Source organism: Calidris pugnax, unplaced genomic scaffold (assembly GCF_001431845.1).
Source record: "Calidris pugnax isolate Ruff unplaced genomic scaffold, ASM143184v1 scaffold75, whole genome shotgun sequence".
NCBI classification, from domain to species: domain Eukaryota; kingdom Metazoa; phylum Chordata; class Aves; order Charadriiformes; family Scolopacidae; genus Calidris; species Calidris pugnax.
The window spans coordinates 354,992-367,637 of NW_015090908.1; the positions used below are offsets into that span (position 1 = coordinate 354,992).

Below are 12,646 nucleotides of genomic sequence, written 5' to 3' on the forward strand. Positions count from 1 at the left end.
TTTTTTTTTTTTTTTTCTGCCTGGGGGAGCAAGGCTGAGGGTGCAGAACTGTCCAGAACTGTCCCTGGGTACTTACAAACTCATTGCTCTTTTTGTACATGTTGTCCTCCAAATGGCACTTGCCATCATTGGGGGTCAGAATGGCCCCGAGCTTGCCATCACCAGCGAAGTGGAAGCCATCATCAGTAGCATACACCAGCAAGCGGGTCACATTGCGCCAGCCGATCAAGTCCTGCAAGCGACATGAAGACGTGACCCTGAGTGGGGCTGGGAGGACAGTGCCAGTGGGCATGGTAAAATCCTTGCCAAAGCACAGCAAGTCTTGTGTTGGCCACGGTGTGGGGCAGGGGGCACGGAAGAAGGGGGTTGCAGGAGATCAGGGTCAGGAGGCTGGGGTAAGATGCTCTCATATACCCCCCCAGAGTAACTGGCCCGGTGCTGAATCGAGACTTCCATGCAATGGGCTTCCAGAGCCCACCTGGAGAGGGGTAGAGCCACATCCTGAGGGATGGTGTATGAGCATGGATTGCAGCCCCCACACCTGCCCACATCAGGGGGGTGCGGGTACTCACCCCGCACACTGCTGCCTGCATCATGGCATCCAGCCCTCCCTCTGGAGCATCCAGGTTCCCCGAGATAAACTGCTTCCCCACTTCGCTCTCAAACTGCTTGGCATCGTCAGTCAATGAGAGGATGTGCTTGAAGGCAAAGGGAGGCTGGCAATGCTTGTCCTTGTTGGGGCAGGGGTTCTGCAGCTTTTCAGGGTGCGTGTTCACGAAGGGCAGCACTGTCTTGTCCACGAAGCAGCCAAACCCTAGGGCATCCAGGACCATAGCATCAGAGGCAGGAGCAGGCAGGGACCAGCAGGCATCCCTGCAGCACAGGGGATGAACAATCTGCTGACCCCCATGTAAGTGTCCACGTCCCTTGCCCCAGCACACTCTCCAGCCTGGCCGAGGATGGGTCACGCTGCACGTTACCTGCATCCTGCTCCAGCCCTGTGGCTCTTCCTGGCAGCGAATAGCTGTGCCAGGATCCAGTGCCAGAGACAGGCTCACCTATGCGGCGAGATGATGTGGTGCTCTCCAGTGCCCTGAGCAGCTCCCCTCCCAGCTTCTTCACCTTCTCCAGGTCATCCAGCATGGAGTAGGAGAGGTCCATGAGGTAGTAGAGATCAATGGGGTACCCCATGGCGCGGCGAAACTTCACCTTAAATTCAGCTGGCTGACCTGCGGGACCGGGATGCCGGGATCAGCTGCTACGCTGTGGCTCACATTTCGCCCCATCACCCACCCTTCTCCTGCCCCTCGCTGGGATCTTCCTCTCTTTTGGAAAAAAAGAGGGAGGAAATGTGGGCTGTGATGTGCCCTGCGTTTTGACTGAGCCTGGGGGCAGAGGGAAGGGTGTTGGGAACGCCAGGCAGACCATACCTATCCTCAGTTTCAGGTGCACCTCCTGGGGAGTCAGCTGTATGTCATTGCTTAAGGGACTGTTCTGCGTCTCTGTAATGTTGTTGACTGGAAACTCAATCTCATCTTGTGGACATCCCCTCTGCTTCAGCTGCTCGGTGGTGTCGCAACGGATGGAGTCTGGCTCACCAGCTTTAGTGAAATTCTGCATGTTGCCACATCAGCAGGAAAAAATCAGAGGTGCACAAGGAACAGGCTCATTACAAGATCACCCAGCTCACAAACCAGATCACAGAATCACAGAATCTTCTAGGTTGGAAGGGACCTTAAAGATCATCTTGTCCAACCGTCAACCCAACTGACAAAAATAGACACCCACACAACAAACAAGGAGCATCATCACTAAACCATACCTCCCAGCACTACATCAACCCGTCTTTTGAACACCTCCAGGGTATTGATGGAGAAAGGAAGGTTGAAGGGTCCTGTCTGTCAGATCCCTCCTGGTCCCATCCACCATGCAGGACATGAAGCACTCCCACAATGCAGACTCCCCTCCCACCACAGGCAGAGCTGGATGGGCAGGGTGACCTCCCTGCTACCTGTTAGCTGACTTCTGGGGGCTGACAGCACGAGAGGTTATGTGGACCTACCGGCTTCTTGCACCAGGCGCAGCCGGGACCGGACTGGATGCAGTCCTTGCACGTCCCCACCTTGATCTTGGGGCACTCCATGGCAAAGGCTGAAACAGAGAGAAGACAGAGTTGGCATGGTGGGGACTGAGACCAGTCTGCAGTGGTGGCAGCCATGGGGTGCTTTGACACACAGCACCGGGCACCCATGCTGTCCTGAGCCCACCCTGCCCATAAAACCCACACTGGGAGCCCTGGCAGGGATCTCACCTGTCTCACTGACCTTCAGCTGGGCTGGCTTGAATTGACTCCAGACCCCAGGAAATGCAGGATCTGGCATTTGCATGTCTCTCAATGCCATGTTCCCACCGCTGTTGAGCAGTATTTGGGTCCCTCCCCTGCTTCCCTGCCCGTGTAAGGTGCCAGGGGAAAGGCAGCGGGGAAGGGCAGGTCAGGCTCACCTGTCATCACCAGCAGCAGCAGCCAGGTCACCACCGGCAGCTGGAGGCAGCAGTCACTCGACATTTTCTGCAGGACAAAAAGCCTCCCTGTGACCATCTGGTGCATGGCAGCTGCAGGCAAGGGAGCCCTTGAACCCTATAGGAAGTGACTATAGAGAAGGGGCATGTGCCCTTCCCGCAGCCGTCTCACCGCAAGGCAGATCCCGAGAGCATGACTCTGCTGCAGCCCTGGGGTCAGGGCAGCCACCCTGGGTGCATGGGCTGACTCAGGATGGGCGCTGGTGTGCTTCTACCAAAATAAGTTGGTTTCCAATAAACATAGCTTTTGGACTAAATGTGGAAGTCCGCAGAGCAGGAACTAACTTGCAGCGTATTGCTATGCATTCTGCTGAACTGATGCAAAGCTTGACATAGTGTTTATCCAGACTCTTTAACCTACATGATTATACCTACAGGACATTGGAAAATGTCAAGCACTGCATTTAGTTTTTACTAGATGTGAGCTTTTTCAGCTTCAGTGTCAAGCTATATTTGTATGGAAATTGGAATCAACATTTACAAAAGGACTATTTCTATTAATTAACTAGCAAGGTACACTGGATACATGGGGAAAAAAAGTCTATTACCACTTTACATTTAGCTGTTTCATCAAGGAAATGAAGTATTTCATGTAGTGAATTACTATAAGTTTTCCTGTTGAGGGTTTCCAACAGGCAAGGGTTTCCAACATCACGGCATGGGTGACTGACATCCTAGGAGAGTCACAGTCCCATCTCTGAGGGGAGTGGAGGGCCTGGCTTGCACTGTGTGCTGAGGTCCAGCCTGTCGGTGTGGCAACCACCAGGCTGGCTCTTGTACAATGTGCAGGTCAAATAAGAAGGACAGGGTGTTGGAATCAGACCCGCATGGGGAGGGGAGCCAGGACGTGATGCCATGGGTGGGGGTTCTGACCCCAGGGCTGGTGAGGTGGCTGCACATTTCTTACTGGCATTCAGGGAAGGTCTCCCAGTACATTATTCAAACCCCACAAGCACTTGCTATCCTCAGTTACACCAGCATTTCAGAGCGTGACAGAGACTGTTCACTAGCCAATTCTCACATGGCTTTTCCTTGCTGTTCACACTACTCACTTCTCGCCCCAAAGCATATCTCCTGATCCTAGAAATTTATGCCATCCATCAAGTTGGCTAAATCACTCTCAGGGAGTGGTTTTTCACTGTCCTTCCCATGGTGTCAGTGAGATCATGTTCATTAATGCCGTCATTTCTTCTAACGCCTTTCCCTGGGCACTGCCCTGGACCAAAACCCAGCAGAGTCACAGCCTTGCAACACTGACACACATGGGGAAGTGAGAAAAGAGGAATTTGTTAAAAGAGGAAAAAGGAATAAGAAAGCACAAAGGAACAGCAAACATTTCCCTTTTTTAGCAACACAGCATCCAAAAAATGGGTCATTTGTTTTGAAATAGTTCTGACACTGCCCTGAGCAAGAAAACAACCGGCTCCATCACCCCTGCTTGTGAATCTACCAAATTAACAGCTCACAGTCAAATGCAAATGAGAAATCAACAGAAACCTTCAAAAGGCACTGGGGCCAGGTTAATACATAGGGCAGCTCAGATCCTCTTCTGAGATGTCAGGATGTCCTTTCTTACCTTGTCAGCCTCTGTAAGACACCAGACAAGCAAGGGATGACACTGATCAGCCTTGAAAGAAGGTCTGCTCTCCTCCTGTGGACAGAAAGAAAGTCTAGGTAGGTCGATGGGTGTCAGTTCAGTGGTATGTGCACAATGACGTTTGGTGCCCAGCCGTAGTACGGACTTTGAGATATGGCAGGATTGCTAAGGAGTCACCTGGATCCAAAGGTTTGCAGCCTTGGGAAACCCACCCTGCCCTGGAGCCAGCCTCCCTGCCAGAGCTCCAGCAGCCTTGCCACCACAGGAGGCAACAAGAGGCACCTCCGTGGTCACCCAGTCAAAACCTCACAGTGATGTGGCCCAGGAGCTCATTCCGTCCTGTCGGGTCCAAGACCATCCTGTGGTGGATGGACAGAGCCCTCCCTCAAAAGACATCCTCCACAAGTCCCTCTCAACCACCACAGTTCACCTTGGTAAGTCTTTAAGGGTGTTGCTTAATGGTCACAGCTTATCATCACATCCCATCCTGTGTGACCCGCACTTGCTGTGCTTAGCTGGACCAACACATTTTTGTCACCTCCAAATACGGCCAGCAGCATTTGAGCTTGCAGACAACAGGTAAAAACTCTTAAAGTATAACAAAAGAAAAAGGTCTTAACAGTAAAACCTTTTAACAAGGCGGGGTGGGCACCAGATCCCTGCTGGACCCTCCTGGGACCACCTTTGGAAAGTACTAGGATCACTCGGTACTTTGGTCGCTCAGTTGGGCTGTGGCTCCCTGTGCCCAGGCTGTGCCTGCCAACCTGTGCCAGCCCGACCTGAGAGGTCCTCCAAGAGCAACATCACACTCCTAGGCATGGCTGCCTCCATCATGACCACATTTACTGTACTCCTAGCTGTATTCACGCTCTTCATTTGTTACTGATTGCCGCATGTTCCTATTTAATTAGCTATCAGTATCCGTGGGGATACTGAAAATAGCATGAGCTCATATTTCTGCAAACCCTCCCAAAAAACAGAGCCAGAGAAACAGGCTCTTGCCCAGTGACAGCTGCCACTGCTGGTAGGAGTTAAGAGCCACACCAACCCTTGTTTCCTGTAGCACTCAGCTGATCAACACCCCAAAAGTGCCTAATTAGGCTCCAGCTCTTCTACAAGCTAGAGGCGCTCACACAGGCTCTGGGGACCAAACCCATGGGCTGGATGAGCTCCTACCATCCCACCTGCCCAATGTTTCCAAGTGTTTAACTTCTGCTGCTAGGCCAAAGTGTGGGATGGTGATGGGGTGGACCGAGGCTCAGCGACTTCCTCATGCTTGCTGGAGGGTAGAGGTTCCTGCTTACAGGCTCATCTCATAAAATAAGGCAAGTTTCCAATTAAAATTGGATTTAAAAAAGCTCCCAAACCTCATAAATAAGGTGGGAACCTCAACACATGCCCAGCTCTAGCTGCTACTGAGTTTTGTAATGTAGAGTTTATTTTGCGGGCTGGATGCCTTTCTAATCCACAAAGTCGTTTCTTTCCCCCGCCACAAGAATGTAAAGCACATCCTGATACTAGGGGAGAGCAGCAGCAGAAAGCTCACTGCTTCTTTTCTTCTGCTGTGGAGGGAAATTATTCATGGGTATGTGGGTGGATAAGTGCGTATGTGACGTAGGGTGACTTTCAAAGAAGACAAATGGGGCTTCTGCTTTTGTTTGCCACCTCGTTTGGGGGAGGGGAAAGCAGGTTTTCAGTATGACTATCTGCATTAGCAAGGCCTGTGTAGGGCCTCAGCAGCATTTTCTCCAAGCCCCTTGGTGATCCGTTTGGCTCAATCCTGGACATGTACTGCCACGGCCAGTCCTGGGTGATCTTCTCCTGGGTGTGCTCTGCCCGGGATGTTGGGTATTTTTCCTCTTTTTCATGAATTAAGGCAAGCAGAGGGAGGTACACAGTCCATCCTCATGCCCTGGTGTGAAGGAGCAGAACTGCAGAGCTTTACAACCACCTTCACCCCAGGGTGGGGAGTGGGGTGCCATGGCTGAGCACACCAGCTAGGGGCAAGGCGCGTTGCCACCAGCCTCTGCTCCCTGGCCAGGGCTGTGTGGTGGCATCAGCACTGAGGGAAGAAGGCTGCAGCCCAGGACCAGGGTTCTCCTTGGCCCTGAGCTCTGATCTTCTGGCCACATGCCTTGGGTGGCTTAGGCCTGGGGCACTGCATCACCAAAAGCCCTTTGCAGAAGCCACCAGGGTATTCCATCTATGGAGCATCTCTTGCTGGCTATACGTTATATACCTGGCATGGCTCAGGGAGAGCAAGATGCTCCTGAAGGGTCTACGAGCCATAAAATGTGAAGGTGGCCTTAGGAAAGGTGTGTGAAGAAAGGGCTGGGTGCTGTCCTGCGCGCAGGCAGGGAGCAGAGCTGGGGCACACCAGCCCCTCAGGGCACTGGATGTGCTGGGGGGTGTGAGCAGGATGGAGCAGGCTGCTGTGCAGCATGAAAGAGCGAGTTGGGATTTATAAATAGGCTTAATGTTGATGCTAGTGGCGATATCGTTGCTATAAATGAGCATTCAACAGAAGAGACGAGTCTTGCAGTCTGTTAGCCACAACTCCCCTTCAGTGCTTCGCTAACTCTATTTTCTTGCTAAACAGGAAAACATGCTCTTGGGCCCAGTATCCTCGGAGGATGTCTGGGGCATTTGCACCATCCACCCAAATCGGTGAGGTGGCACTGGTGTCACTGCTTGTGCCTTGGTGCTCCTGGGTGCTTCCTCCATGCTCCTAAGCATCCCTGGTGCCACATCACCATCACGCTGTGACAGAGATGCTGGGCATTGCACCCAACAGCACTGCTCCTCCCCCACCATCACTCTGGGTGCCCCAGGCCTCGCGCACGGGTGGTAAACAAGCAGAGCAGGATAGAGCAAGGAAGGGACAGTAGATGTCCGTTGTGACCATTTCTTCTATCACTTGGTTGTGTGATGCAGGCAGTTCCCATCAAGGCAGATGGCCATTTATGGGGCTGCTGGCTGGCTAAGAACCTCTCCGTGCAGTGTGTGCGTATATACATTTTTTACATATATTTATATATATATACATTACAGAAAAAATATAAAATATATAAAAGTATTTTTATACATATATATAAAAGAATAAATATATTCATATATCCTATTATGGGAAATATGCATATATTTAATATATATTTCCTTCCAGTAGCCTCCCGTGCCTGCAGGGGATGGGTGTGTGGATTGAGCCCTCTCTCAAGTTCACCAAGGGCCTGCCCCGTGCTGTCCCTTTGTTCTGGGTGCCGAGGTTCCTGGGTACCCATAGGACTCTTGCCCTGCCCTGGGAGGCTGTGGGTTCGTGCTGTTGGGGCTCCCTGGGTCAAAGCCCTGTTTGGGTGAGAAAGGGTTGCCCCACTGGCTGTCGTGCCCTGGATAGTCTGGGTCTTTAAAGAGCAGAGAAGCCATTTCTTGTGTCTGATGTCCAGTGGACATTGCCCCTTGGCCAATCCCAGTGGGGATGCTGTGATGGCTGATGGGTTTGCAGAGATGCGGGACAGAGTCCTGGGGCTGAGCAGGGACCCAGGACCAAGGTCACAGCCTGTCCCCAGGAGCTAAGAGAGCTCGTGTTTCATGGGAGCAAAGGAGGGATCCCTGATGACCACCAGCTCTGGGGTGACTCAAGTATGTCTCTCTCTGGGAAAATAAATCACCCTGCACTGTGCTTTCCAGCATGCCGAGATCCCATGCAACTGAAACCGCGCCAGGATGAGGACAGAAAAAGTGTAAAACCACCGTGTGAAGCAGGATGTGACAACTGTAACAGTGAAACACACTGTTTAAAGCCTTCCCACACCGCATACCAGCTTCTGTATCAGCCACGGGGCGCCATGCCTCTGTGAGTATTCACCTGTTCACTTGTCTCCTGCCTGGGAGGCTGCAAGCTGGGGCCATGGCATTGGAAAAGCATCAGAAACAGATGCCAGACGGCTTTCCCTGACACCTGGGGGTGTGCCCCACATTTTTCCTGCATCTGAGAGCCATGGAGATTTTGGGAAGGATGTGGTCTCCCCGGAGTTAGTTTGCCCACAGCCTCTGCTGCCTTCCCCGCCCATTGCCAGGCATTTTCAATGGTTGTCGGCAGAGTACTTGAAGGGTACAGCACACAGAGAGATGGAGGGGAGCAAGGGTCTCACCTGCCTTTCCTACCTCCTGTCCCAGGCCCGTAGGGGTGCAGGGACCTACAGGAAGGTCCCTGTGTCAGTGTGCTGGCACTGCACCGAGCCCCTCCCAGCAGCCGACCCCACCGCCCTCATGCCGTGGTTCCCTCTTTCTCTCTGAGCCATCACATCCTGCAGCCAGCGGTGAGTACTGTTATACATATATATAAAAGAATAAATATATTCATATATCCTATTATGGGAAATATGCATATATTTAATATATATTTCCTTCCAGTAGCCTCCCGTGCCTGCAGGGGATGGGTGTGTGGATTGAGCCCTCTCTCAAGTTCACCAAGGGCCTGCCCCGTGCTGTCCCTTTGTTCTGGGTGCCGAGGTTCCTGGGTACCCATAGGACTCTTGCCCTGCCCTGGGAGGCTGTGGGTTCGTGCTGTTGGGGCTCCCTGGGTCAAAGCCCTGTTTGGGTGAGAAAGGGTTGCCCCACTGGCTGTCGTGCCCTGGATAGTCTGGGTCTTTTATGAGCAGAGAAGCCATTTCTTGTGTCTGATGTCCAGTGGACATTGCCCCTTGGCCAATCCCAGTGGGGATGCTGTGATGGCTGATGGGTTTGCAGAGATGCGGGACAGAGTCCTGGGGCTGAGCAGGGACCCAGGACCAAGGTCACAGCCTGTCCCCAGGAGCTAAGAGAGCTCATGTTTCATGGGAGCAAAGGAGGGATCCCTGATGACCACCAGCTCTGGGGTGACTCAAGTATGTCTCTCTCTGGGAAAATAAATCACCCTGCACTGTGCTTTCCAGCATGCCGAGATCCCATGCAACTGAAACCGCGCCAGGATGAGGACAGAAAAAGTGTAAAACCACCGCGTGAAGCAGGATGTGACAACTGTAACAGTGAAACACACTGTTTAAAGCCTTCCCACACCGCATACCAGCTTCTGTATCAGCCATGGGGCGCCATGCCTCTGTGAGTATTCACCTGTTCACTCGTCTCCTGCCTGGGAGGCTGCAAGCTGGGGCCATGGCATTGGAAAAGCATCAGAAACAGATGCCAGACGGCTTTCCCTGACACCTGGGGGTGTGCCCCACATTTTTCCTGCATCTGAGAGCCATGGAGATTTTGGGAAGGATGTGGTCTCCCCGGAGTTAGTTTGCCCACAGCCTCTGCTGCCTTCCCCGCCCATTGCCAGGCATTTTCAATGGTTGTCGGCAGAGTACTTGAAGGGTACAGCACACAGAGAGATGGAGGGGAGCAAGGGTCTCACCCGCCTTTCCTACCTCCTGTCCCAGGCCCGTAGGGGTGCCGGGACCTACAGGAAGGTCCCTGTGTCAGTGTGCTGGCACTGCACCGAGCCCCTCCCAGCAGCCGACCCCACCGCCCTCATGCCGTGGTTCCCTCTTTCTCTCTGAGCCATCACATCCTGCAGCCAGCGGTGAGTACTGGTATGGGAACTGAGGAGGAAGAGGAGGGTCCCAGGGGGGGAACCAGCGCAGCCTCCAACCCTGGTGCCGGCCCGGCACGCAGCCAGTGCCGCTCTCCCCAGCGCCATGCGTGAGGGTGCAGGGGGAGCACGCTACACCTTCTACGCTCTTCTTTCCAGGCCCACGGGGCAGCAAGGAAGGGGTTGTGTGGGGTCCCAATAGCCACCTGAACCACCTCCAGTTCCTATGTCCAAAAGCAAAAACCTTACAGACCAGGCAAGCTGCCTCTGCAGAGGCTGTGCAGACTGACCGCCACGCCATGCCACATGTGGGAGAGACACCACGCCGAGCTCCCAGAAGCTCAAGTGGCAGGAAGTTAGATCAGGAATTATAAAACAAATTCACTGGAAACACCAGAGCTTACGAAACTGCCGTGTCGCCTGGCTGTCTCTCACCCCCCTCAAGAAAGGAAGAACAGAAGCAAAGGAAAGAGACATGCTGTCCTCACCTTGCATCAAGCCCTCTCCTCCGTCCTGGGTTTGGGCTCAGATGAAGACGGTCTCAACTTCTCAAGCTTAGCTGGGAAGAGCAGCCAGGCTTCGGGAGCTTTGTGATGCACCCCAATCCTTCCCTCCTGTTTCTGTCTTGCAGATGGCTGAGGCAGAAAGGAGGAAGTCAGAGCAGTGGTGGTGGGAGGGCGTGCTCTCTTCCCCAACACCCAGCCCCACTTGTGCTGGCCAAAGCCCTGCCAGAGCATCCTGTCCTGGGGGCTGGAGCTGATCTCCTTCCTGGGCTACACCAGTGGGTCTGCAGTCCTCCCACTGCACCCAGGAAATGGACCCTACCCAAAACCCACCCTTTTTCCCCACTTTTAATCTTTTGCAGCATCACTGGGGGCCAGCCCACTCCCCTAGCAGGCAAGTAATGTTGGTAGTGGGGGAAACTGGTTCCTTTGGGAGCTACCAGTAGCCCCTGGGTGTGGAGTAGATAGGGATCTGGCTCCCTTCAGACTCCGGATTGGGCTCTAACATTTTTTGTGTTGGGGTTCACTGCTGGTGTAGCGAGGCCTCCTCTCTTGGCAGAAGATGCCAGTGCCATTCTTGCTGCGGCATATCTCAGGGGTATGTAAGTTTTTCTTAAGCAGCCTTCAAATTCCGTTGTGCAGGCTGCAACAACTCCTCCCAATGCACCTGCACAGCATTTACCTGAACAGAAAGGAACTGGCTTCTGGCAGCTACCACTTAGTCTCTTTAGAGCACTAAATAATAATAATAAAGTAGTTTAGAAAAATGTACAGGATCATAGATTTTTAATAAAGATAATTAATGTGAAGCTTTTGTTAATTGCTTTGTAGGTTCCCCTTCCAGCAAGCTAACATGGAGTGACTACGGTGCATGATAAGACACTGATGCATTTCACCTGCTGCTGTCTTATGGTTATGGAACTGGGTTTATTTTTGCAGCAAGCAAAGAGAATCACAGTGCTAGCAGCAGATTTCTGAGCCCTAATGAGTGTTCCACGGGTTAGTGTCTTTATTAAAGACAACAGAGATCTGTGAGGATTTCATCACAGCTAGAAAGCATTGTAGCAATGCTTGCAGTGGGATGGGAGCATCAGAGCAGCTACCGCCTGGCTGGTGTGGGATACGGTGGGGATGGAGCCTCAGAAGGAGCCTGCTGGGAGCTGAGGTGTCCACCCCAGTTTGCTCAGAAAGCCCAGGTGGGTGCAGCTGGACTCTGCAGAGCAGCCCCCAGCCCTGGAGCAGGTGGGCTGGGGTGGGTAAAGCTGGTGGGACTTCCTGGCAGCATCGCTGGTTGCAGATCTGGGGGAAGGAAGTGTGCTCGACTGAGATGAGCTGCTGTAATTTTTCCTTTTTGTATTGCATAAGGTCCTTATCACACTGCTCTTTTCTATTTGATTATTTCATTGGGTTTGTCAAACCCCTCTGCTCCCACTGACAGGTTGAGGGAAGGGGGTGGGAGAGCTGGAGCAGTGGCAGCAGAGCGGGTATACCATGTGTCCTTGTAGCCCAAAGCTGAAGCTCGCTGGCATACTCCCCATTCCTCTCGAGCTGTTCCTCATGCTCTCTTGCAGCTTTGGCCTTGAGTGAACATCCACAACAAAGCACTGTTCCAGGGGACCCTTAACATCTTTTTTTCTCTGCCTCCAGCATATCAGTGCTTGGCCTGGTAGCTTGTTAGTCCTGGCTATTTGCTACATGCATTAGGCAATGAGCAGTTACGCTGTGTCTGTGCTTTCACAACAGCACACGGGACAAGATGTCCAAGCAGAAGCAAGCCAGGACTGGAGAGAGACAGCATTAGGATGCTGGTGTACAACTTCTCCTGCTTGCTACTCCCTGCAGCTGGCAAAACCCATACTTCTCTGGTGTGGGTTTCACCTGTATGAGGTTTTAATCTTTGATACTTCCTAGTCGGGGAACAACTTCAGTTTTTCAGAGGATGCCTTTTTGTTTCTACATTTTATTTCTCCTTGCTGCTGTTTAAGTCTGCTGTAGGTGAAGGGGGTGGGCATCCTTTGGAGACAGGTATGTGCTTAGTTGCAGTATGTGAATGTGTTGGATACTCCCCAACCTGACTGTAAGCATTTTAAGCTGTTAAACATTCCTTTATCTATTTCCTCTTAACCATCTTTATTCTTATTAGTTCCCCTTTTAAATTTTATTTTGACTAGAATGGGTTGTGTTTTCTCCGCCCCGCCCCCCGACTGTAGGACCATTATGATTTCTTGCAGGATGGTCTTGAGCAGCCCCGGGTGGGGAGCAGGGCATCCAGCTGGACGCTCCGAGTACTCCCACGCTGCCCACACCAATACACACTCATCAACCCCTCCATTGGGCAGGGGTGGCTGCCGCCCAGGGGATGGACTCATGATACTGGCCTGGGAGCAGCTTCGC

General features: G+C 52.6%; 1 protein-coding gene across 2 annotated transcripts in view; it reads right to left on the reverse strand.

The window, feature by feature from the left end:
• ITGB2 (integrin, beta 2 (complement component 3 receptor 3 and 4 subunit)) overlaps positions 1-10,444 on the reverse strand; it is a 15,676-nt gene extending 5,232 nt beyond the window's left edge. Inside the window, exons 1-8 of one of the 2 annotated variants that reach the window (XM_014949241.1) lie at positions 10,238-10,444; positions 4,157-4,231; positions 2,503-2,569; positions 2,063-2,151; positions 1,431-1,614; positions 1,059-1,229; positions 573-814; positions 77-232 (exon numbers count right to left, since the gene is read on the reverse strand). In XM_014949241.1, the coding sequence (XP_014804727.1) occupies positions 77-232; positions 573-814; positions 1,059-1,229; positions 1,431-1,614; positions 2,063-2,151; positions 2,503-2,566 (906 nt within the window). In that variant the 5' untranslated portion in view covers positions 2,567-2,569; positions 4,157-4,231; positions 10,238-10,444. Of the gene's footprint in view, positions 1-76; positions 233-572; positions 815-1,058; positions 1,230-1,430; positions 1,615-2,062; positions 2,152-2,502; positions 2,624-4,156; positions 4,232-10,237 lie in introns of those variants that run through there. The other variant, XM_014949240.1, reaches the window with a different exon arrangement.
• Positions 10,445-12,646: the final 2,202 nt, after the last annotated feature.